This window comes from Toxotes jaculatrix, chromosome 1 (assembly GCF_017976425.1).
Source record: "Toxotes jaculatrix isolate fToxJac2 chromosome 1, fToxJac2.pri, whole genome shotgun sequence".
Lineage (NCBI taxonomy): Eukaryota > Metazoa > Chordata > Actinopteri > Toxotidae > Toxotes > Toxotes jaculatrix.
Window position 1 is genome coordinate 21869706 of NC_054394.1, and position 26724 is coordinate 21896429.

The 26724-nt window shown below is 40.7% G+C and overlaps 1 protein-coding gene across 4 annotated transcripts; it reads right to left on the reverse strand.

The window, feature by feature from the left end:
* Window positions 1–1194: 1194 nt before the first annotated feature.
* Window positions 1195–26724, reverse strand: LOC121182198 (LIM domain only protein 7-like). Of its 4 annotated transcripts, none has more exons than XM_041038589.1 (29): window positions 26633–26724; window positions 26318–26395; window positions 24134–24204; window positions 23518–23587; window positions 22522–22628; window positions 21047–21077; window positions 18166–18279; window positions 17912–18077; window positions 17085–17238; window positions 13739–13798; window positions 12828–12996; window positions 12366–12514; window positions 12010–12193; window positions 11190–11783; window positions 9758–10087; window positions 8993–9107; window positions 8042–8203; window positions 7731–7906; window positions 7542–7605; window positions 6131–6156; window positions 5868–5975; window positions 5647–5736; window positions 4974–5155; window positions 4736–4780; window positions 4340–4392; window positions 4089–4254; window positions 3797–3985; window positions 2062–2164; window positions 1195–1808 (listed from the first exon to the last, which is right to left on the reverse strand). In XM_041038589.1, the coding sequence occupies exons 2-29, from the start codon at window positions 26384–26386 to the stop codon at window positions 1755–1757; spliced, it is 3801 nt and encodes a 1266-aa protein (XP_040894523.1). In that variant the 5' UTR covers window positions 26387–26395; window positions 26633–26724; the 3' UTR covers window positions 1195–1754. The 4 variants fall into 4 exon arrangements, with proteins under 4 accessions (XP_040894523.1, XP_040894516.1, XP_040894533.1 ...); XM_041038582.1 differs by having other exon boundaries at window positions 4974–5158; XM_041038599.1 differs by lacking the exon at window positions 4736–4780 and having other exon boundaries at window positions 4974–5158.

A 26724-nucleotide genomic window follows, 5' to 3' on the forward strand; every position in this document is an offset into this window, starting at 1 on the left:
TCTCAGAGCCTGAAACCACTATTTTAATGGCTGGCACTTCCCCCTTTGTAAACACCCGAGGACAAAAAAACTTTCTCTTCCCTTTTGTCGCTTTAGCATTGCTTCAGCGATTTCCTGTTGAAGGTCAGTAAACCCAGGTAACAAAACATTTTCTTACATACCCCAACAAAATGGATGTGAATGGAGTTTCATTTGTACTCCTCTGAGCATAAAAACTATAAATGGAGAAGTAGTACCTCTCTGCTACCAGCAAGTTTATACACGTTTATAAAGATTCACAGACATGCTGAAAAGCAGAAAGAGTTCCTAAGAGGAAAAGTTACTGCGGGTTGCAATGCACCGCTTCAGCAGTTTATAAAAATAGATACTTTTGCCCTTTTAGAAACTGTTGCCAAATGGGCATTAAAGCATTTAGATTTGGACTGTGTTCACAAGAAATACAGATTTACAAGACACACACATAATATGTGAATGTTTCATGATAAAATGCTCTTTGTTTCACAGAAAGAAAAGGGAAGAGGAATCCTCTTAATAAAAAACAAAACAAAACATACATAAAAGTTGAAGTATTTGAACAAAGAAATTTATTGATGCTGTGGTTTGTTGGTGCAGATAAGAAATGACAAGAGCAGAACTAATTACCACTGTATTTCAATTCGAAAAGCACTTTTAAACCTTACGAGATAAACGTGAGAAAACATGATTAACTTTCCTGGTTGCAGTTCCTTGCCCATATACCTTACTACGCAAGAGCAAACAAGCTCAGACTTGAGTCCAAATTTATTTCTAAGAAATGTTGATGCATTACACATTATGATACGTTGTTGCATTACACAACAGACTGGAAGATTAACTAAAGGTTAAGCTCCTTCACATATCAGGGCAGGCAGAGGATCTGTTGACATTTAAATAACTATATTTATGTGCAGTTTCTTTTGACAGCATAAAACAAGTAAAATGTGCTCCATCTTTTTAGCTGCTGTTAATTCTTGTTTGTTTAGTAAATGGATCCCAACAGATGCCATTGCAGTCAGTTAGTCATATTAGTATACACTGACAAGTACCTGTATGTTGTGATCTCAAATAAAAACATTTCTACTTTCAGTACAGTCACTGAAACTTCGGTTTTACTCTGAGACCGATGATGCCATCATGTGGCACATAAATGAATAACAAATAAAAAACATTTATTGATAATGTTCAGTGCACTTTATTTACAAAAAAAAAAAAAAACATTTCAGTTAAAGGGCCCATTTTCATGTGAGAAATACATGTGTTATATGTATCACTGATTTATCCCAGAGTGCACGTGGTGAGATTTCAACAGAACAGAGTGCTTCAGTACAAGTCAACATGTGCTTCCATACATGGGTTACATAGTAAGAATTATCTGATCTCTTTAATGCACTACTGGGCAACAATCAAAGACAGCACAAGGATATGAAAAAGAGCAAAACTAACAAGAAAACAAAAGCATTTATCAAACACTAATAAATCCCATCATTACTTTATTTCATATATTAATCTACTTTTCTTGGAAATAAATTAGCAGGAAAAAAAGGACAGACAAACTAAGTACCATATCTGATTAAAATGCAGCTATTAAGAATCTTTGCTTGTGGATCCGCAGATTATCACGATTTTTCATCATAGTCAACAACAGAGTTTTACCAACTATTATTGCAAGACACAGAAGTCATGGTTTGGCTGCGTGGACGATGCTTCCACTGTGTTTTCATAGTTTATTCGACTGCTTACTCTGTAATCTGGAGCACGGCATGCTTGTCACATGGAGGAGGTACCAGTGTCTAAAAGGTTAAGAAACATTAAGAGAGTGTGATTTCCAACACAGCGATTAAACCCACTGCAATTACATTTGCTTTTAGTGTATAATTAGGATGCATTCCTGTTTTTCACAGCAAGAGTCTTTTCTTTCAGAGAGAGGAAATATAAAAACAACCTGGGGAGGCTAATGACACGAGGTATAGGAACTGTGAGGTGTGATGTACATTTCAGAGAGAATCAGCTGAGGTCAATTGCCTCATGGAGATCAATACTCACACTTGAGTTGGAAATAGCAGAGCTCACAGTAGGGCTTCCTGTTTCGAATTCGAACCTGGACTCCGTTCTCAGTTCCTCCGAGATTTCGGTGGCAGCCCACACACTGAGGAGGAGGAGGAGGGAGAAGTGAGGAAAGAATCCAAATCCAGCTGACCTGTGACGTGGGCTTTTTGTGTCTAAATAATTTCACCAGATTGTCTGCCACCCAAGCACAGAACAACTAAGCTTTACTTTGGCATATAAACACATATAATGTATAAATATTCTATGAGTGCTATGAGTGTCTGTAACTCATATGGAGCAGAGAGTTAAAGAGGTGGATCGACTTCTACATCTATATGCTAATGAACCTAGGTCAACTGCATCTGTGTGTCCTCTGCCAGCTAGATTTTCACAATAAGCCTCTAAAAGCGAAGGAGGACAGTGGGCTGGTTTTTTCCACTAAACCAACCATATGCGGAAAAATAGAGACTGAGAGAGAAATAGCACACGGGACTATCACACCAGAAGTGGCCAGCAGGCCAGATGCCGTGCACAGACCAAAACAATTAGGAAAGACAGAAGCAGGGAAAGGTGATGGAAATGCTCCTGCTAGCAGGTGCCTATGAGCCTGATGTGATTGTAAGACACACTACAGACATGAGACTCCTACTCCGACTGAAGGTACGGTCACACTAGTTTTCGGTCTAAAGAAAAGGATGTCATGTCGCAGGTGTGACACGGAATGATGATGTAAGTTTCCATCCATTAGTATTAGAAGGTTAAGAATATTAGGAACTGCGTGCATCGAGATATACAGTAGGTGGCGCACATTCTCCAAAAGATTTATTTATTTATTCATTATTGCATAAATTGTTTTTTCATTATATTAATTGCATTTTAAATTTCTCCGTAAAGCACCTCACACTCAATTTTCAGTGAGCTCTATAAATAAATTTGACTGACGATTTGTTTTATGTCAACACATCTAATGTTTTCATCGCTGTCATTTTTCATCTCTTCAGCGGAGTGAAAGCTTTAGAGACAAATAAGTCACTTGCACGCTTCATGATTTATTTGCTTTTTCCACTGCACTGTCACATTTTGATTTTATCAATACGCCAGCTTTCTACCTCAGCAAAGCGCAAAGATGTTTTTCTTTTGACAATATCTAGACTTTTTTTTTTTTTTTTTTAACTGCTGGTGTTTTTTGTTTTTTTTTTTTTTTAAGAAAATGTGCATAAAAAACAGCTGGGAGTAAATGCACTGTCTGAGAGACATGCTGTGTTTTTTAGTCTGGTTGTGTAACAGTGTACAAAACAAGGCGAAAGAACAATGACTTCTCATTTCCAGAAACAATACATTGCTGTTTCCACTGGCCATCAAAGTTGAACAAAGGTGAACTCTGTCTTGTGAGACTGACAGAGCTCATACAAAAAAAATAAAAAATAAAGAAGTGAATGAGAGATGGACTAATTATTCACATGGATTGGAGCTACTGTGACCGCACCTTAACCCCGTCATGACCTCTCACCTGGAAACAGGCGAGGTGGAGGCAGAGACTAAGGGCCTCTATGACCATGGCTGCCCCACTACCCAGGACACGCTCACACACACAGCAAGTCCTCCTGCCACTGATCATCCTGGGGCAGCACATGTTAACAGTATGAGGCCAAAATGTACGAAAAAATATAGAAAATAACACACTACAACATGAACACGAGAGAGGTGTTCAGTGTTCACACGAACTGCGTACCTGCCATGATGAGGGGAGTCAGTGGGTGTATTTCTCTGCGATAACGTTGCTCCAGTGCTGTAACGGGAGGAGGAGTTCCTGCTCGGAACACAGTAACCTGCAGCGGCTGAATGGGGACGAGGGTAACTGAATGTGGCGGCAGCGACTGGAGACTGACGCAAAGTATCCAGGTTATCAAGAGACTCATACCTGCGGAGGAGATGTCAAGGTTCAGAAAACAGGTCTAAGAGACGAGACCTAGCTTAGGTGCAACTGAATTCAACTTGAAATTCAGTTTGGATGAGGTACGTGCCTCTTCAGAGGAACCCCAACATAGACTGGTTCCTTGTAAAAGCTGCTGCTGCGCTGACGTATCCAGCTGTTGTCGGTCAGAAGCTGAGTCCTTTTCTTCATCTCCTCCAAAATCTGCTGCCTTTCCTGCTCAGCCTTAGACTGTCCTTTTCTTTTCCTCTGATCACCTGGACCAATCAAAGTTTGGTGGGGTTTAGCTGAGTACATCAACAAAACAGACGGCAGTATTTGTGGCCGAGAGGGTGGACTAACCTCTTGTCTGTTTATGGGGGCCAGCTAATGCTGGAGTAGACAAGGACTTTGCCCTAAGGGAGAGGAGACAGACAGAGTCCATTATTCATTATTCTCCAAAAAACGATTTAGGGGTTTTAGGGTCTGCACTGAATTGGTCACATGCTCATGTTAGCTACAACGTGGTTTATTCATTCATGAGGTGAGGGTGGTTGGATCTAATACTCACCTACCAAAAACAACCAATCATCTTGCTTCGTATTTGTTATTTTAGAACAAACAATACTCTGAAACGCTTGTAGACATGCATATACAGAACTTACGTCCATTGTTAAATTGAACTATTATACTGTTGCAAGGCCCAAGTCACAGTGAGTGTTTGCAAATGAGGCAAAACTGAGCTAATGTTGTTCTGACCTGTGTGCGGGAGACAGCTGAGCAAAGCCACAAGATTCCACAGCCCTGAGGTACAGCATGAATAGCATTAAGGCCCAGCAAATGCAGCAGGAATTACAGCAGATTCAGCAACAGCAGCAGTCAAAAAAAAGAGTCGCATTAAAACTGCTCTACATATAACACTGTTAGACTCAGCAAGGATGGCAACAAAAACTGACAATGTTCGGGACATTAAAACAAGGAGAAATAGCTAATTTACCAGTCTTGTTCAGTAATCTTGTCATTCTGCACTCCTTGTGCATTACTTCGAGGTTTTGATCCTGCTTCTTTCAGCTCATCTCTTTCAGAGCTCTGCTGTTCTCTCGTTTTGTTTGTCAGAGCATTTGCATTGAGCTGGGTGCTGGCAGGGCTCTCACCGCCATTGGTCATCTGGAAGGTGTTCTGCTTCAAAAACATAAAAAAAAGAAAAAAAAAATTTCATTCTATAGAAATAATGCAAAGCACTGGGGGTTTAAGAGGGCCAGGGACCCTCTAATGGTTACAGCAAAAGCCAGAAAAACATTTCATTAGCAGTTAAGGTGAAGGTAGCAGGTTGTCCTTGTCCCTGTTGGCACCCTAGTCACAGATGTGTCAGAGCTCCTGATTAAAAATACCAATTCACACTTTAATGATGAACAGCGCTGATGAAAACATGAAGTTCTGGGATTTTGATTAGAATATGGTTTCATTCTGTGGTAACGAAAATATTCTGCAAGTTAATCAAATAAGTGCTGTCAATCAGGGGCCACAGACTTGGGGTAAAATCTGAAAAGCACTTTTTCTGTGGTGACTTTACAGAGGAATACCTGACATAACTACTTTTTATGACCACTCAATTAGAACTAAAAATGGTCTGCAGCTTGGAAAAGGCTCTACGGACTATAAAACATTACCCCTGACTTCCTGCATAAGTCCCCCACTGCATCTTGTTGTGCCCTTCGCCACTCTTCTGCCAGCCTCTCCTGATCCCGCTGGTATTGCTCCTGAAAAAAAAAATGCACACAAACACACAGATGTATGCTGCTTTAAATTTTAGATGAGGATCAAGATTAACAAGAAGTGTTAACCTCCTCCTTAGTGCTGTGTAATTCTGTTTTGGGAAAATAGTCTTTACCTGTAGGAGGCGCTCCTGCTCTTCCTGCCACTTTTCCTGACGCCTTCGATCCTCCTCACGGTCCCACGACCAGCTGGATGAGGAGGGGCTGAGGGATGGCACCTGGAGCTGGTGATACACAAACAGACTGGGGGCTAGAACATGATCGCAGTGCAGTACACAGACTCTTTCAACACACACGTACACACACACACACTCACATAGATAACTTATGTTTGAACATGCATTAACATATCCTTTGATGAAGTGGTATGGGGACTTACATCAGATATTGCAGATTCTGAACCTCCTGTGTGAGAAAACAGCAGGTCAGCACAGAGAACACCATGCAGTTGCACCTAAAGATGATCAAGTTGTGTGTAATATCACAGAGTTCACACATACACCAGACAAAGGCTGGGGACAAATTAGACGTATACAGCCCTAGCACCGACAATGTTTTGTTTGCAATTATAATTTTACTCCTTGCAGAACTTTACCTGCAGGACTGGCTGAAATATCTGGTCATGACTATCAATCTGTAGAACTCTAACACCATAAGACTATGTTTGCCAGCCACTGGTCCTGACCAAGGATCAGCAAGTCTTTATGTTAATCAGCAAACTAATCTGCTAATGTATCCCCAGCCTAAAGATACTGAAAAAGAAACAGTTGAGCAAAGAGTTAAGCACACCACAGAAAATGGGAAAAAGGATATCTACATGTTGTATGACAACACAAATCTGCTCTGTTCATTTGCTGATGATGCTCCACAGCAAACAACTGATTTTAGACTGCATAACCTGTTACACAGAGTACAGATACAAAAAAAAAAAAAAAAAAAACACCACACGCTGGGCAAAACATTTACCACACAAGTAAACCCATGAGCTGAATCCTGCAGAGCCTGAAGAGAGAAGCCATTGTAGTAGGACACGCAGATTAATTAACAACCACAAAGGGCAGCATTACAAATCAGTCATTGTGCAAAAGAATGAGAAGGTTACCAGTTCAAAACAAAAACCCGATAACACAGAGGAGATAGAATACTGCAGTAGAAGAAGCATATGTCGCACACCACACATGCTACATTAGAGACATGATCGGTGTTGTCAGCCCTGTGGTTGTTAGGTAAAGATGTACAAAGACAAGCAGTATTTTTTGTCCCAGTTTGAAAAAAATAATTTAACAGCCTTTTTATGTAGAAATATAGTGAGCATTAATCTACAAAGATCCTGCTTCTTTCATAGTTTATGATTAGGCTGCCTTGAAAAAAGTAGTAGACTAATGTTACTATGGTGATACTGAAGTGATACTGAAGATAAAGTTCTCATGTAATCATGCTGCATCTTCTGATTCCTTTGAATTCGCAGCTCCTTCTTAAAATCTATCAGAAAAAGCCAACTGAAAACCTGCATTTGCTTTTAATGAATACAGAAAAAGTACCCAAGCCAAGCACCTGCCACCAAAGCTGTTGCACAAGGAGTCAAGGTTCAAACTGGAATTTTACCTTTTCGTTTGAAAAATTCTGCTCTCCTTCTCTGATTTTTCCTAATAACTGTATTATAATCTACGTGAAGATGAACGATTAAGATGAGAAAGTGTACAAGTGCATAGTGCATTCGAAGAGTTATTCTTACAAGATATGTTTGTCATGTTTTGATTTGTAATGTCATTGCTCCAGCCTCTTATTACCTTTACTTCTGGCTTTCCTGTGGCTGTCAGCAAGCCCTCCATCCATGACTTTACCTTGTATAACCTGGGCAGGTGAAAGAACACCAAAATTCACCTGATGAACTCCACCAATTAAACTGAACTATCAGAAGAAGAGCTCTGAGCTTCGATATTTGAACTGAAGTGGCAACTGACTAAAACACTGCTCACATTGTCTGTCTGCCCATTGAATTTCGACGCTTTCGTGACTGTGGTTTCTGCAGAGGCAGTGCTGTTGGCATGGTGATCTGGACAACCTATCAGAATGGGTGCTCCAGAAGTAAGATTGAGGGTCATCCTGCTCTGGCCTGGCTGGTTGTGATGACTCCCCTCATTGGTGCTCCAATCTAATGACAACAACCAGCCAAAAAAACTGAGGCCACACCGTAAACAAATGTGTGTGATGTCAGAGGTTAGATTATCACAAATAATTACAGGAGGTGGTAAAAGACATAACTGTCTTTTTTGGCTCATTATCTTACCCTTGTTGCCATAGCGTCGGATATCCATGGTGAGGCTGCCGGTTTGCAGGGCAGATGTCATTTTGTCCTTCCACTGGTCGTAGTTCATGTATGCCACTGCAACTCCATCAACAGCCACAATCTCATCATCCACGCACAGTTGGCAGAGCTCTGCTGGACTGCCTGAGGAGGGAGGGACAGAGGGACAGGCATCAGGACAAAGTTAAAAAGATGAGAGCAAAGGACAGCACAGCACAAAAGGTACCGGCTTCAGGAATAATTTCCTTAGCACAAACTGGGAAACAAGACACAGTAATGAGCCCAAGGTTGCTGCTCCAAGTCAAAAAGTAGGCCAGTAAGGCAAAACTACATAGCAGCGAGTAAGTGACACCTCTCTCACATCTAATTAAACATTTATGGTTGAGTTTTAAATCACTGGCTACATTTTGTATTTCTTTTTTTTTAATGTGCAGACAGTAAATGCACACACACATCCTGAAAGAATGTATCAGTGAAAACTACACAGTGATCATTTCTCCCCTCATGGATATCATTATTATCATGATCCGTTTTGCTAAACAAGATCTATCCTTGGACATTTGTTTGGATATTTCTCTTTCTTTATATTAAAAAAAAAAACATTAAAATTTTATATTCCCCCTATTCAGCTGCCTGATCATTTTGGCTCACAAACATCATTTTTATTTCTCTTTAGTCTGTAACTTGGACTGTCAGGGTTGTGTGTTAAAGCTGTAAGTGCAGGCTGTGACAGCAAATTTCCTCTGTGAGAAGTAGAAAATATTATACGAGCATAGTGTGGGACCATCACCACCATCACCATCACTGACTTGTCCCTGTTTCCGACTACAATGTTCAAGGACCTAATCTTCATACTATTTCAGCCTAATTATAATTTATTATTCATGTGACAAAATTTCAGCAGTCCAGAGTTAAACATAGTAAAAGCCTTACCGGGTTGAATGAATTTTACTCTCGCCCCTGTGGAGTCCCAGTGAGTCTGGAAACCAAAGTCTGGTCTACTGTTGGGTTTAAGAATAAGGCTCACTCTCATGTCACTGTGATCCACCTGAAACACACACACACACACACCACAGGTAAAGGTGACACCCTGTGATCCAATGTCCTGTGCTTCCTGTGGAAATTAGAGACTGCAGAGGCCTGCTACACAAATATAGTAAGGGATACACTAAGTGGCCACTTTATTATCCACAATGTAGTGCAATCATCACAGCAACCCTGCAACAAATGCCATCTTTGAGAAGTTTATAATGTTCAGGTTTTGTTTCATTGTCAGAGATGCTGATCCATTCATACTTGTGGCTTTAGTTAATGCATTATATTACAAGTTATCTCTCATGTTTTAGCAGATAATTAAAACAGGTTAGTTGTCTCATAAACAAAACTAAGAAATGTCAGTGTGTGTTTTCTTGGCAGGCTTTTTGACATGTCATAGCAGGAAAAGCAAAAGTGAAACTAATTTTGTTAACAATGACTCAGTTTGTCCTACAAAAACATGATGGTGAACCAGCAAGCACAACATTAACCCACTGAAACTAGTCCACCTAAATGAAATACAATTGTTTTTAAACCTGTGGCCTTCCTGCTATGACAAGCCACCATGTCAATCGTGTGGGTGAAGGAGACTGTATAAGAATATAAAACATCAATATATACCCATAGTATAAATGCTGTGAGCTGCAAAATAATACAGTATACCTTTGAAGACGACAGAGTCGAGCTTTTGTTGTGGTGGTGGGACTGCAGATTTGAATAAGGCTGCGGTAGGAACTGGGTTTGGGTGTAGGGCTGATGGTGATAGCCATTGGTCTGGAGGGAGGTCTGGCTGAAGAGACTGGCCCCTTTCCCCTCCTCCCCCTGTTCTGTACCATGCTGCTGTGCCTGGTTGGCTTTCTTCTGTCTGATCGAAGCCTGGTATTGACCCCTCAGATGGCCGGTTGCAGTCTGTCTTTTGAGCAAAGATTTGGTGGGTGGAGAGAGACATTCTTCTTTCTTACTATTCAACAGCAGACCCTGGCTGTCATCTACCTGGAGAAGAAAAAAAAAAAAACAAGAAGTGTTCAAGGCAGTACAGACGCATTTGATTTATTCTGCAGAACTGAAATGTGACTGTACTGATGTGAGACAGTTGGTGCTTAATATCTAAAACCAGCAGGTGTATGTGAAAATAAAAATGTGTAATCTTGTAGTGAGTTGACACTCTAAACAATTGCGCCCTAGCATTTCTATTATTAATGAGGATGGTGATCCAAGATAACAAAGGTAACACAAGCTCACTCACATATAACCACATATACATGCCCACCCACACACATAGGAAATGCTCTTATTATATTAAGTAGCTTGAATCTATTTGCCTGACTTAACAAGTCCCTATGCTCCCTCCTGAGCACTAAACTCCCAGTGAGTTAGAATTGTAGGCAGAAAATTATAACTGTCCAGACTGTGTAAAACGACATGGGTAGGTGGCGGGTTCTTCTTTAAAAGCCCCTGCACTTTAGGAGCACTGGAGAATATTTTCAGTTTTCACTTTAGAGACAAAGACCTATCTCTACTGTATATCTTTGTCCTACCATCCGCGTCCATCACCATAATCACCAGTATTATAATGAAAATCCATTAGACAGATTGTTCCAGCTTTATTTGAACCCGGTAGAGAGGGAGGACAGTAGGGAAAAGAAAAAAATGTGTGGTTGGAATTACTGGATAAATGTTTTATGTATGCCAAGAAGGTACCACTAAAATATTTAGTTTTTTCTTATTATCAACAAATTCCATGAAAAGACCAATATACACCTCCACTGTTCTCGTAAAAATGACTAAAAACACATCAGTAAGCCCCGCTGTTTCACTGGGGGACATGTTCCTTTACTATGATGACCATGGACACTGTAGTTTATTATGAGTCGGTCACTCTAACACCAAATGTACCAAATGTGTTTTAATCCAAGAGTGAAATTGATCTCTACATCAGATTTGGTCTTTTCATGGATTTTTTTTTGACAATAACAAAAACGTTGAATAACACCAGACCTGTTCTTTAAGTCAACACTGTGATGGGAAAAGCACAAGATGGAAAAAAAAAAAGTTCCCACTTAACAGTGTCTTACTCTGGTTTGGTGAAACTCACATTGCACAGCCTTGGCAGCGAGGACATCCTCGACTGCTTGGTCCCAAAGGGCCTAGCTGTGATTGCAGAAGAAAGACGGGATGAGCCCTCGGACCGCCGGTAACCACGGGGAAGGCTGGCTGAGCCGGACCATGACCCGGTTCTGGCCAAGTACTTGTAGGCTCCTGTAGCCTGCTGGCCTCTACCTTGCTCCACAGCTGGCTCCCAAGATGTCTTCTGACTCTCTTCCTGGGACTTATGGTTCTGGTGGGACAAGCCCTCCAGAGCATCAACTGCTGTTTGATTAACTGCATCAGGGCTCAAAATAGATGTGGTAGGATCCCTGGGGCTTTTGGATTTTGTGGTCTCGTTTGGCTGTATGGTTGTGACCAGAGTAGAGATTTGGCTTGTAAAAATACTTTCAGGCTGGGCCAGTTCAGATGTGGGGTGGAAAGGAGCTGGGCTGCCCTGGGCTTTGACTTGGGTCTGGGAGCTGAAAGGGCAATCCAGAGAGGGTGTGGTAACTCCTGCTCCATCTGACGCCAAGGAGGCAAAGTGGGTCTCCTCTCCCAAGATGTTCCCATCTGAGGCAGGCATGGCTCCAACCAATGATCCCTGAGAAGGAACAAGTCAATAATGGCTACAGATATGTCATGTAACGGTGTAAGATTTGTAGATTTTATATACGTTATACACCTTACCTGTACAACTGCACCTATCTGTCATCTGGAGTATCTGTCATCATTTATGTTGGCATTTTTACCACAATTATACTAAAGTAAACAGCCAGACACATTCATTAACGTCAGAGTGGTAAAACAGAACACAACTGTGAACCTACCTGACTGTGGGCTGTGTTTTGGGGGATAAGTGTGGCCGTGGGGCTGAAAGGTGCCTCAGAGGCGTAGCTGCGGGCCAGCAGAGCTCGAGTATGTGGCCGGAGATCAGAGCTTGAGGATTTTGATGGAGGAGAGGTGGAATAAACACGGGGGGCAGGGTTATGCTTGCGTGGTGACTGCTGGTCTCTGGGGGATTTGGCATGTAAGGGAAGAGGAGAAGAGGAGCCAATGTAATAAAGGAAGCAGAAAAGATGGGGGGGTGTCACATTACAGGAGTTCACTGCTGCTTTTCATGCACGTTTTAAAAGGTACTGTATAAGCTTAAGATTTTCCATGCCATTTTGTAGAAGTAATGCACCTCTTTAGCTGGTTGCCTTGTGCATCATTCTTCTCAAAGTTAGTAACAGCCCCGTTGGTCATCTGGCTAATGACATGCTCTCTGTCTTGCGACTTCCTGCGGAGGTCAGACTTGGTGCTCCTGCGACGATTCTTCCACTTTGTCAAGTCCTGAAACAAATGTATAACTAGTTAACGCTGCTGCTTGTCTGCATTTAACTACAATGTAATGTTGGCCAACTCTAATCACAAGGTACATATTGAGTAGTTGTTCTGGAGCTTCTGATCATATCACACAAATTTTGATTCAAGATGGAAGAGAAATCCTCAAATTGCTCATAGAAACAATCATTTTATCTACAATTCCTCATATAATAAAGTCTATCAGCTGAAGATGGTGAGATTCCCTCAAAAGGTCCAGAACAACTAATAAATGGACCTTAAAGAGAGACTGTTGTTTCAGTGTTGACTTTTCTTGACTTACATCCTGCCACTGAGCTTCACTATCCTTGGCAGCAACACTGCTCTTCCGTGTGTTTTCTTGATTCCACTCCCTTGCCGTGTTAATGGCCTGGGCCACATCATAAGTGGTACTCTCGTTAGCAAATTTACGCACCGGATATACCATCGGGATGTCACTGAGTGATTTGCTCCTGGTTTGGACAGACAAGAGAGACAGGATGTGGGAATGAATAATGGATACACAGACCCAACAAATTTTTAAATACTGCTACCTTATGGTGAAAATACTGTCACTTTAGAACACCATGTAGCGGAACAAGCATGATGAACATGCAAACGAGTTTCTATATGTGCTCCATGCCAGCATACACACATAAAAACGCACACACACACAATACATAACAGGCAACAGTATAAACAGCTGCAACACGGCACATTCAGCATTCAAACAACAAAATTCTTACTCAAGTGCGAGCAGGAGAGGAGCATGCAAGTCAAATAACGCAGCAGTATAAATGGCAACAGATGTTGCTGTCTAGATAACAACAGAATTGACTTGTAACAACTAATAGCTCCGCTGTGGGCAACAGACGATGTCAGACGTGCTATTCAAATAACTTAGAGCAGCATTTAGCAGTATATCAAAACTATGACATAATTTGATGAGAGGAACCAAGACTGTGATCACAACCAGCCCAGCAGTTTGTCATAAATTCCTCTGACAGGTTTCTGCCCAGAAAATTAACAGCGGGAGGTATAACAAGTGCTCCATCTTCAGGAACAAGCAAGAGCTGTTTGCAGCATCATTTCCTTTGTAGCCAAGCAGAATGCAAACCAAAGCAGTCACAGATGAAGCAGGCACAATGCAGTTATGGTCAGAGCGGTCTCAGACACATTCTGCTCCAATTTTAAGCCCAAAACCTTAGGACTTACCAAATCCAGCCAGGGTTGACCTGAACTGGTCTCTCAGGCCTGACCTGGTTTTGATATGGTCTACAGAACCAAAGAAACAGACACAAAGACATATGACTAACACTTTACAACTAAATAAGGTTTGGCAAAGCAGCTACCAGCATAGTAACAAATGATGGAGGGGATAAACTACAAACATTATGTAAAGAAGAAGAGGCATGTAGATTACTGTTATCTGAAAGATACAACACGTATGCTTCAGTACCACAGCTGTAATACAAACATACCATACACACAGAAGATCTTGGCAGAAAGAATGTATTCAATGCACAAATTCACATGCTGCACAATATTTCAGTCTGTTTATTGACCCACTATATGACATGCTTTATTATTCCATACCAAAACCATATCATATAAACTGGAAAACATTAGTGCTGGCACAAAAGGTGTTATAAATAACACGATTCTGTTATGGCTATCAAAGTATGACACAGCACATGAGTCATCTGTTTAACCATTATGAACTAATGAGTCACTCAGCATGGTGCTGTCAAAGAGTCCTCACATCATCAGCACTATAAAAAGGTGCCAGAGTAAATGCCAGATAATACAACACGCAGTGCTTAGGAAAACATCATTAAGAGTACAAATTCAAAGCACATTTAATTTGCCTGATAACTTCATAAAACATCCATTAGATAAAGGGAGCAACATTTGCATATCTTTACCAAAATTATATAGCTTTCTCTGATGCGCTAGAGATTTGCAAATGCAAAAATAACAGGTGCAGTTTGCCACTGTGTCACATGACGAGAAAATGAGAAGGATAGAGTTAAAGCTTGTATCAACAGTGTGTAATGTTTGTAGTGTTAGTGTGTTTGTTAGTGTAGGGTTGTGTGTGCATTGGGGTATGGATCTTCAGGACAGGGGTGCATGTTCAGGCTTGGAGGAGGGGCCCTCAGTGATGGTTTTGAGGCCTTCCAGATGTGGCAGAGATGTTTTGAACAGTAGCAGATATCACAAGCCAGGAAATGAAGTCAAGATCAAACTCTTCCCCAGAAGAACCCAAAGCTTTATGGCTACAGTCAAAGAAAAGGAAGAGAACATGCATGAAATGGATACAACAGGATAAATGACAGACTTTAAAAAAGTGAGTCAGAAGAAGAAACGGGATTAAAAAAAAAACAGCAATGTGCTGAGGTTTTTGGTTTTAGTTTGTCATCTTTCAGAATCAGCAGCACCTAGCTATTCCCCTGTATCTAGCAAACTAGGATTTAGTTTGCTTAGTGTGGTGTAATTAAGCTGAATTTAAAAACTAATGCTATAGCCAAAAAACAAAAGGCATGAAGCCACACATCACCAAGTCAAACAGCAGGTTATCTTAGCACCACAAACAGAAAGTCACATTTCATGTTTTAGTGTCATACTACATTTTAATCAAAGGAGCTAAGTCAGACTCAAGACTGCAAACTCAGCCATGTGATGTTTTTTGCTGTTTGCTAGCAGTGCATCAACAACTCTGGATATTAAGCAAAAGGCAACAGTATGAAACAGCAGTTTCAGCCTTGCCCTGTATTAGTTTCAAGTAAATCTGCTTTCACACTTGCACTTTTAGCACTGCCTTGCAACATAGAGCAGTAAAAGCAGCCAACAGACCTTAAGCCTTGCATTTTATGATACCAGGGTCTTCTCTGGGAGCCGAGGTAGATTGTGCGCACACGAATGTCCTCTTCAGGTGTCCAGTATTGGGGCAAGAAGCGGTCATAGCTGGGGTTGGTAGATGTCTGATGAAGGGACTGCTGCACTCGCCGGAAATACAAGTCATCAAGGACAGGGTCTGCCTCAGTATAATCGTCTTCTGAGTCTTCCTCACAGAGAGCCCACTGGAAGAGCTCCTCATCAAAGGCACACTCAGGAGGAGTCAGAGCGAGATGGGGTTGAGGAGAGACAGAGGCATCTTCAATGCTGCAGCAAAGAGTGGTATACCCCATGTCTATGTTTATTCACAGCAGTTGGTGATGATAACACAGGCATCACACCGCTTTAGATAAAGTAGTGGCACGAAGTATCTCAGAAATGATCTCGAACGGCACAAAGCTTCTTCAAATTTGAAAAGGCAGAAGTGTGACTGATGATTTATGCAAGGCTGTTGCAAATTCACAGTTTATCTGAGGATATGGCTCGGGTTACACAAGGCTCTTCACACTTCTAAGCAGTGGAGTAGTAGGTCGTGAGGTTAAATACCAGCATTACATAAACGGTTCTTTATACACCAACTACACTTCTTCCCGGCAACACCTTGACCTGCCACTTTGACCTGACAATGCTATATATTTTCATCTACTTCTGAAAAAGTTACTGTCATCTGTTGGACACTTGACTGACCCTGGAGTGATGATGGTCTCTTTGGACACCTGAAGTACTGCTGCCATGTAGGCGCAGCACAGGGGGCTGCTGGCAAACTGACTCCCCTGGTGAGCTGCCACCAAGTCCGGTGCTAACCCTAACACAGTCTTCAGAGTTAACGTTACTATGGTGACTGGAGGCTCACTGGATGAAGTCACCAGGAAGGAGGAACTTACTCAGGGGAGGCTGGTTGGCCTTCAATAACCCAGACATTTCTAAATATTCATTTGAAATTATTTTCAAGATAAACTACGTACACACCCCAAGCATCTTAGAGTGATAATTCGAATTTAATGATAACAACCTAATCAAAATGTTTTCTATATAAAGGATCTTTAAATAATGTTGACAACATGAAAGTGGACTTGCTGCTATTTTTAGCAAGTGGTTTTAAAAAAGCACTTATGTAATTCAGCCACTCGGTCTAGATTGTCAAAGTAGTTCTGATGTAATTTGTTGTGTGAAAGTGGCTTTGTGTACTTCTAAAGGCTGGCGTCCATGAATAAATGCACGTTGACACCAAGCTCATTGATATGGGCTCAGAGTGAAGGAAAAAGTACTCAACTGCAAATTAGTATAAAATGTCTGAGAGAAGAGCAGACGTAAATTGATTTGACAAAAGATCAAATACGCTGCACGGTGAGTAGCAAAAAGAAAAACAAAAACATGTCAACATACAGCTGTTGTCTGTATTTATGTGTGAATAAATAAAATTATCTTTTGTGGGTACACTCAAGCTCCAATTCCACGAAAGCACGCTATGTTTATGTTTTTTAATTTAAATAATTATATTCAATTGTAATATGCATATATGTTCAAACATACAGTTGAATTAAAAACACAAAATTGACTGTGGAACAGAATGTAAATAAATGCAGACAGCTGTGTAGCTACAGATAAGTGAGTTAGCAGCAGCGTGTGCACTTTCTGTGTACAGCAGCCGCCACATTTGCAGTACCTGGCGAGAGGACTGGCACAGTCCCTTCCATTCTCATGCTGTGCTTGTTTTCTTCTTAGAAGTGGTGGTGGGAGATGGCCTTTGCTTTGATGGGCTGGGGGCAGTATGTTCTCCATCCTGAAAACCTGCTCAGCTTCTGCGTCACTTCCACAACCTGGAGACCGCACAGACATATGGAAAATGAGCAGCAGAAAAGATAAGGTAGGAGAAGAAAAAGGCCAGGAAATGAAGCTAAAATAAACAAATAAACTGACAGAAGCAAGAGAAAGAAAGTGTAAACATTAGGATAGCACAGAGGAACCTTTAGAGGAGGAGTCTTCACACAGCTAAGTCTTTAGGGAGATTCATGCCAAGTATTTTACCCTCTCCCATCACACACACACTTTTATCACCACAGTGTGGAACTTGCCACAGTCTATCACTGACGTGCACTGACACCAAGCATGACAGAGTGCACAAAAATGTCACAATGAAATAAGAGGATCAGCAGCTTCTAGACAGCTGATCCAGTAAAAGTAAAATGATCCAGCATAACATGGGTGCATATGGAACAGAGAAGTCATTGTAATTCATGACTTTTTAGTAAAGGCATTTCTGTTTTGGCTCTTTATTTGTAGTTTTGACAGTAGCAGGTAGGCCTTCTCAGGAAAAAAAAAAAATCTATGGGAAACTCAAACTGCAAAAAAAAAAACTCAAACCAAAAACACACAAGATGTCATTACAGCATTTGAAAAATCAATTTCTGTTTGGGGCACAACTTTTGAGCCCAGATGCACAAACTATTAACTAGAAGAAGATCCTGCTGAAGAATGAACAAGTAAATGTACCTTCACTGTTTGGACGGAGGGCTCGAGAGTCCAGAGAGTCCACACTGTCCACAGAGTTCTCTCTCTTATAGCTCGGTCTCATGCGCTGATGTTCCTCCCTCTCTGGGTACCAGCAGTCTCTGTACCCGCTGTCTTTCACAAACACATTACTGCCCTCATCTAGAGCCTGGATTTAAAAGGCAGGGTTAAGGTGGATTAAAAAAAATAAAAGGCTACAAACTGTGTAAAAAAAAAAACTTAGAAGAGCAGCTTACCTTGGACAAGGCCAATCCTAACAGTCCTTCAAAGGCCTTGAAGTTAAGCTGAGGACCACTGTAGAATGTGTCTAGGTGAGCTTTGCGGCCCAACCAGTAGATAGTGATCAGAACCTGAGAAAGTGCAAAGACAAAAACCACGTATGTAGTACACACATTCCTTCTCCTTCACCTGATAAAGGAACAATTGGGTTCACTCTACAATTAATCTGTTCCTCAATCTGATCTAACTTCTCTTCTCCGCAATAACAGCTTCAACAAAAATGGGCATCAGTCTGACAGAACAAGGGCCCCCCGTCCCCCTCCCCAAATGTGACACTAACGTGCTGCTGTGTGTGACACTGTCATTTTGCAGGCCCTCCCCTCTCATAGCAGGTTGGACAGAGATGCCAATCTGTGCCCAGTGATGTGATGTTTTTCCACTGAATGGGAAAGGACGGTTTACTGTGAAAGTCCTAAGAGAAAATGCTGAGCAGTACTGCATTCAGAAAATGCATGGAAGCTCACTCTCAAGACAAACAACAAGAAAATCTGATGTTGTTAATAGCACAATGTGTATACAGTTGATTTTTGCATTAACAGAGCTCAGAGTAGCAATGCTAACATCTCTGTAAGGCTGTACTTAGGCACAGTGGTGCTTTAAGCTAAATGCTAACATCAGCATGTTCACAATGATGATGCTAAGTGTGATACTTAGTGCTAATGTTCATTAGCACGAAACACAAAGTACAGCTGCAGTTGATGGGAACATGCTTTATTTTACTGGTATTTTGTGTTTTGGTATTGGACAAATTACAATTCATTCATCATCATGTAATTCATCATTACATGATGATGGCCCTAGATGAAAAGTCAGGGGATTGCTAAAGTGATTACACTTGTACCAAATTTTGTGTCAGTCCATCCTAGTAGTTGTTGTGATATTTCAGTCTGGACCAAAGCAGTGGACAAACCGACTAGTCAGTCTGTCCACTAGTAAAAATGTTATAAAACTTGCCTGCTGGGAACACAACAAGGGAATTTGTTTTTCCTTTCCATACCAGAGCATATGATGCACTTTCCCTGAAGTGTGCCATGTGGTCTTCACAAGACAGCCTAAAACACTATCCATGGCACAGAATACTACTGACAGTCAGTCAGACACACACCTGTGATTCATTGGTAAAGACAGTGACTAAAGGCCTGTGAAATATGGGCCTCTTCCTGGCATTTAGAGTTTTATTATTGCAGCAAACAAAGCGTTTTGGACACAATTTATTTCTCATTTGCCTTGAGGTGAGGGATATATTTTTGACGCATTGCCTTTCTCCCCAGCAGAGCAGCAGCCTGTGTTGCGAAGGGGAGTCCACAACATTAAGTGTCAGAATTTTCTCCATGTGTATCTTAACAGAGTCATCACTGAGCAGTCAGCAGACTGAAAAAAATCCATGTCGGGCCTAGAGATAACTGAAACGGCTAAATATTTGATAGCACAATGGAAGTTAAATGAAAATGGTGAGAATTCTGAGTGGTGATAAATGCCCGAGTATGGATTCCCCATTTATGCTTGATCAGCGTCTGTGGCAGCTACCTTACCAGTCAATTAGAAGCATTCACTGAATACAAAAATTATCTCTGAGGTCTAGCCATCAGTGTCTTTGTAAAGTAGCAATATGATTCAATAAATAATTATTTTTGTTTTATATTATTATCATTATGTTAAACAACTGATGTAGAGATCCCTATAAACAGGTATTTCTGCTTACTATTTAGCCCTGTTTGAGCCACTGATGTGAAAATCAGTTCAACTTTTCCCTCATTTGTGCAGCCTGAGTAAACAAGCATTAAGTTCAGTCTTAAGCACAGGGATAGGATGTGTTCATTATTCTCTAATATCTATTTCACTGCATGCAACAGGTCATCATAGGTTAATCCTGTTTAAAATGGTATTATTTGCCCTGTTTGATTTTATAAAGGTAAATTATATAGGAACCCTTGAATCGCTCATCAAGCCCTGTCAGTGATGACCCTAATTCACGTCAATGTGGTGTAAAAAGGCTTGTGCTTTATATTTTCTGAATAAATAAAGAAGACTGGGTTTTTATATATTCATAATCCTCAGCTGTAAATTGTATTGTATGAATAACTCAGCTTCAATTATCTGTGTATTTGGTTGGAAACCTGAGTGAAACTCTGGCTTTCAGTAGCTGCAAATTGACCCTAATTGGTTAATTCAAAGAAAAATGCTATACACCCAATTCAAAGAAAGAGTGCTCTGACAAACAGCCTCATTACTGAGTCCAAGATGTCAGCTATTGTGTGATTCAAATGAGGCTTCCCAGATAACCAAACAACCACATGAGCTGTGTGCGCTGCTTGTGTGCACTGCTGGCATGTAAAATACCAGCAGTGCATACAAGCGTGCACACATACAGTGCTCACATGTTCCACACATACTGAACACACACATACACTTATTGCAGATGAAGGAAACAAGTTTACAGACACAGTTCAAGACACAGTGATAAAACATGAGAGTACATTTTGGCACAGACTATGTGGGGTGTAATGCCAGATTACTGGGATGAGCACCAAACTCAATCAGCTAAACAACCCCCCTGACCATCATCACTCTGATTCTGGATGAGTCTTGATGTTGGCATCAGCAATGGGAGCTGGAACCTATGTGCTACAGGTACTGATAATTAGGCTGATAAATGAGATGCTGACTACTGACTTTCTCCCATTTAAATTCTTTACTAGGTGATGTGGAGCAGGACAGAGTTGCCTTTAAGGCTTAAAGCTCATTGGCCAAGACAGGGAAAAAAAACACACAAATGATAAACAGTTAAGGAGGTAGAGGAAGAGAGCAGATGGAGATGTCATCCTGGTCAAAACTTACATTTTTGAGTCTTCTGTTGCTTTCATCTCGCCTAAAATAAAAGGAAAGACAGAAATAATCATGCTGCAATTTACAGTATGACTGCACATATAGCTACATCACTAAAATGCAATGACTTACTGTAAAATGATAGAGAGCAGTTAGGAAAGAAAAGTAGAGTGACGTTTAGAGACTTTTCTCATTTGCAATGTTCTACTAATCAGTTACTTATCAGAATTTACAGAGCACAGTACTATCATCTCATATAAAGAAGCAGCTTGTAAGGGAAGGTTCTTATCTTTATAAATGCAAAGCAGCTATGAGACTCATGCACAAACTATAAACCTTTTTCAGCACAGGCACTGCAGTGTTAAATGTGTTCAATACGGTTAACAAAATACAAACATATTTCAGATATTATGGATATATATTTCCCATACACAAGCTCTACTTGGGCTGCCCAGGCAGGTAGAGTAAATCACTCAGTTTCAACATAATGCCTTACTTCACTCTTTTCAAACCAACATACTTTTGGCCACACATCTGCATGCAGTAACTGAGTGGTAGTGTGAGGCATTTAGGGAGACAGCAATAAATTGCAGCTACAGAAAATAACCTGTGTTATGCTATCCCCCCTCTAAACTGCATGAATCTCTGCGTGCACCACATGCTGCACCACCACCCCAAGTAAATTCTCAAACTGTGGGAAATTATTTGAATGATTGATTTGAAAACATGATGGTATGAGCTGTGGGAGTAAAACCACTTATCTAAAGGCTTTAAGCATCCTAAAAAACAAACAACCATCATGCACTCTTTTAGAACACCATACTAATACTGGGTAGGGCCTCAGTTCTTCATGGTGTGGATTCCACATGATGTTGGAAACATTCCTTTGGGAATCTGGTCCATGTTGACGTTATTTCATCACATAATTGTTAAAAATGATTCATTGGATGCACATCCATGCTGCAAACCACATCCCAAAGGTGTTGTAATGAATTTAGATCTGGTGACTGGGAAGGCCACTGAGGTACACTGAACTCACTGTAATGTGGATGAAGCCAGTTTGAGAAGGCCTTTGCTTTATGACATGGTTCATTTCCATGCTGGAAGTAACCATTAGAAGATGGTAAACTACAGCCATTAAGCGATGAACATGGTCAGCACCAATACTTAGATAGGCTATGCAACTCAGACCATGATTTATTGGTATTAAGGGGCCCAAAGTGTGCCAAGACAACATTCCCCACACCATTACACCACCACCAGCCTGGACTGCTGGAACAAGGCAGGTTGGGTCCATGGGTTCATCCTGTTGATGCTAAATTCTTTTGTTCAGTGAGTGTACAACACACTGCAAGTTGATGTGGAGTTGTATGAGCACCCTGAAGCTCTGAGTAAAGGTGTGCTTGTTTGTGGTGGTATGAGTACATGTAGCTTTGGACAGTTGTACACATGCGAGATATGACACTGCTTCTCAAATACAGAAGTACCTGAGTGTTACACGAGTGGACAGGTCCTGCAAGTCTCCTGGATGAAACAGCTGTGACTCATTCAGTCCCAGTTTACCACAGGCTTTCAGGAACACATTCACATTATCCTGGAGGTTCAGGTTACAGAAACAGCAAAATGAGACAGGAAAAAAGAAATGTTAAGGTTACAATGAATGTCACATTCACCTACATTATTATTGCGATTCAGTGTTGATTTTTTAAAATAAACATTTGTTCAAATAACCTCTTAACCTGATGTTTATTTTATAGCATTTAATACCAGCAGTAATGTAAAAGGACATTTAATTTGCAGTCAATAGGTTAAACATGCAAAACCACTGGTATGGTCCTTTAGGCTGTCAGAGTAACTGCTGACTCTCTGCTGCATATGCGTCTCACACGCCACTACCACCATCACAGCTCCAGCATCCACTGTGGGACTATGTCTATTTATTGGCCCCTGACGGACAGTTCCAATTGATCTTTCCCTGTTCTTGCTTTGGGCAGTTTTGGCAATTATACTTGTATGAAGCCATCAAAACACAGCCTGGAGGAAAATATACATTTGCATTTATGCCCAATAAAAGAAACAACGTACATATTCAGCAGTTTGTTTGTCACACTGAAATGCAGTTTCAGGATCATTCAAATTGTGGCAACAGTGTCTCTTGGCATCTTTAACAGGAAACCACACATTGTGTAGAAACTTCCTGGCTAGCAGGTGCTTTCTTATTTTCATTTTGTTCTTGTATTATACCCAAGAAACACATATTTAATTGAATTTACTGTATTATTTATTTGAATCTGCTAGTTACATAGCAATTGTCTACAGGACTCAGTAATTTTTTAAGAAGTCTTCTACATTGTAAGGGTAAAGAAAACACCACCTGTGCCTCACAGCCAGACTACCTGTTTCACAGACAGTCAGGCGCGCACACACCTACGCACACACATGAACAGACACATGTGGTAACAGCAGTAAAATCTGACACTCACCAGGCCAGCGATGGGAGTAGAAAGCCTGTTTACTCTCTTAATGATGCCAGGTTTCAACTGGTTTATCAGGCTGTAACAAAACAAGAAATTAGCTGCTAGATTAAAAATATTTAAGCTTTGTGCTGCAGATATTTGAGAACCAATACATGTATATATAGCATTACCACTATATATCCACTCCCCAGGGGAAGCTAAATAAAATGGAGCTTAATAATCCTATTTTTCGATGCAAAAAGTACATTATGAAAAGAAATGCAAAAACTACTAAAAAAGGCTCACTCTTATAAACCACTCTGATTACATCTTAGACAAAGAAGCAAGAGCTTTAAGCTAATCTCTGATGTTCTGTATTACATGTAATTTAATTCTTGGAATATGCCTTTAGAGGCATGTTTAGGGATGCTGATGAATCTCCAGAGTGCAGCTTTGGATATTATATTACAATTTTTTTTTTTAAAGCTGGTTCAGGGCCACTGCTGAAGCTAAGATGGCAAATTAGCCTGATTATACTCCAACCATACGTTTGCATGGTAATTTAGCTTGAATTTAATTATCTAAAATAAAAGTGTGACTCTGTAAAGTCACAAAACACCCAAGTACAAGCATTACTACTCACTCGCAAAGCAGGACTCCATTCTCCAAGGCAGCACGGAAGTCATTACAACCAAACAATTTTCCAGTCACTTCCTAAAAAAAGAGCATGTTTAGAATTTACCCACTGATCATAGCATTTCTTTTTTTGCCATGAATAACGTGTGTTCAAGGTCTCTTCGCCTCCCACTGCTCAGTGTGACTACCTCCAGTTTTCCCAGAATGTTGCTTTCAGACAGCTGAAAGCCCCCTTCCAAAAAAAAAAACAAAAAAAGAAAAAGAAAAAAATCATTACCTGAAACTTGCATGCAAGTGTTGTTGCATTTGCATGTTAAACTAGTGTGGGCTATAGCATTTGACAGGCAGGATGTTTAAGTACTGTGATGATGTACACAAAAACAATGAAAATATATCTACAAAGCAAAACAACAAAAACAAAGAAAAAAAAGCCATAAAGTAATGCATGAAGGCAAACATTTCCACAAACATTCAAAAGACGTTTTTGGTCAAAACAAAAAACACAACATAACCTTCATGATTTTACATGCCAGAAGTAAGAGCAAGGCAAGAGGGCTTTGTAATGAGGATGTAAAAATGGGGCTATTAAGGTTCAACTCCATAACTAACAGAGGGCCCCAAAAGACTATTCTTCTCACTAATTAGTCCCCCCAGGAATCCACAATCACAATTCATTTTTGGTAGAACTGGGCACTGGGCATGGAGCAGATGATTCTCAGTTGAATCAGACAAACAATGCAGTGCCAGGTTAAAACATCAAAACACAGTGTGGCCAAGATACGGTCTGGATCTGAAGCACCAAACTTTAATTGGTCATTTCAATAAATAGTTGTCCCCAAGAAACCACAGATTCAATGAATTTCAGCCATATGTTTTTAAGTGTGACTTGGAAACTTCTCTTGTACCACATTTAAGAAATAATTTCATCTTGTTAAGGTGATGTTCTAAAACACAAGAACACCTGACTGAGCTGCTCCATCACCAGAAGCTAAACGGCCTGTTTACATAATGTAGAAGAGGCCAATCCATTCTCATTTCTTGTCGAGCCCAGTAGGCACTGAGCAAACATTTATGTGGAATTTGCTGAGGGTACGGTGCAAATGATAAACGGCAACAATTTCTGGACACTTGAATATATGGAAGCTTATTATCCTCCAATCCGTAACACTGAATATTAGTGCTAACACATTCCCATTGTGGCTTGGTACCAGGAAGAGTTTATGACACCATTTAGCATTTCCTTAAAAGCAGCATGCCTTGCTTCCCTTCTGTCTAACACACATTCACCCACTCGTGCACACACACACACACACACACACACACACACTTCATAACTGTTCATCCATCCTTTCATCTGTCATTGCAGGAAAAAACAGAAGGGTAAAATTGGCATGGGCTTCCTGCCAAGAGAGCACTGGACAGAATTCTCATAATGATCCACTCAGACACAACTGACATTAATGGTCCCATTTAGAGTTGGTCAACATTCAGTGCCCAAAGTCTACACATTGTATTCATTGGTTATGATTTAAGGATTACAACTTCTACAATGTCTGGACAGGAGCAGCCTATAACAACCTCGAAAATGCACTGCCACAAAACCACATCCTTCATAACGCATGCATGGCAAAACCTGCCATGTGCACAGAGTTAGTACTGACAAATCAAAACCATCACATCTCTATCAGGCACTAATGAACAAACCACATAATGTAAGGCACGCTGCTACATATCTTCAATTTCTCTTTTAAGCACTGCCTAATTATCTCCTTTCCTTCCATGTGCCTTTTTCTCTGAGGCTGTGTCATGCAGTCAAATCATTTATCATTCTTACCACAAAAGACTCTCACATAGAATTCTCTGTCAGGAAGCAAGCCCTTACACCTTGAGTCTTATCAAGGTGTATTTTGCATTTGAACTTAAAGATAACGCTCCAAAGCTGCCTAAATTTAAGTTTATGCAATGAGCCTAAGTCATTAAAACATGAGTATCAGCATCAACAGTTTAAAGTGACTGAAAGTCCTAATTATACAAACAATCATATGAACAAGTGCTTTTTCATGGATGAAAAAAAAACAGTACTGACTAATATAAAGCATTTCCTGTCTCCACAAGGGGTTAAACGACTGACTGACGGATGACGGAATAAGTAAAGAGAAGCACGAGTAACCACACGTCTCAAACCATGTACCTCGATCCAGCGTTGAGCCTCGTTGAACGCGTCTGCACAGCTAACACTGGTCTGCTGGCGCCACTCCATCTTTATGCTCTGCACATGCAGAAAAAGAAAAGAAAAACTCTAGTGAAAGGGCAAAAGAGGTAACATTTTGTTAAACTCATTAATGGTGGAGAACAGCAGCCGCCACCACGCCATAAACCACCTGCAAGCTTATCAAATAAATTCAATTAATGTCAACAAACATAAGGAAAACTCCTGCAATTTAATTTTAAAATATATATATATTTGCATATTTTTTAAGTGACTGAGGCAGCTTGTTGAACTCACCTTGTGCTTGTGCGTAGCTGCTCACCGGTGAAAGGTCTCCACTAATTGAAATCCAGATTATCACAGGACACTCTTCACTTCTGCCGCCGAGT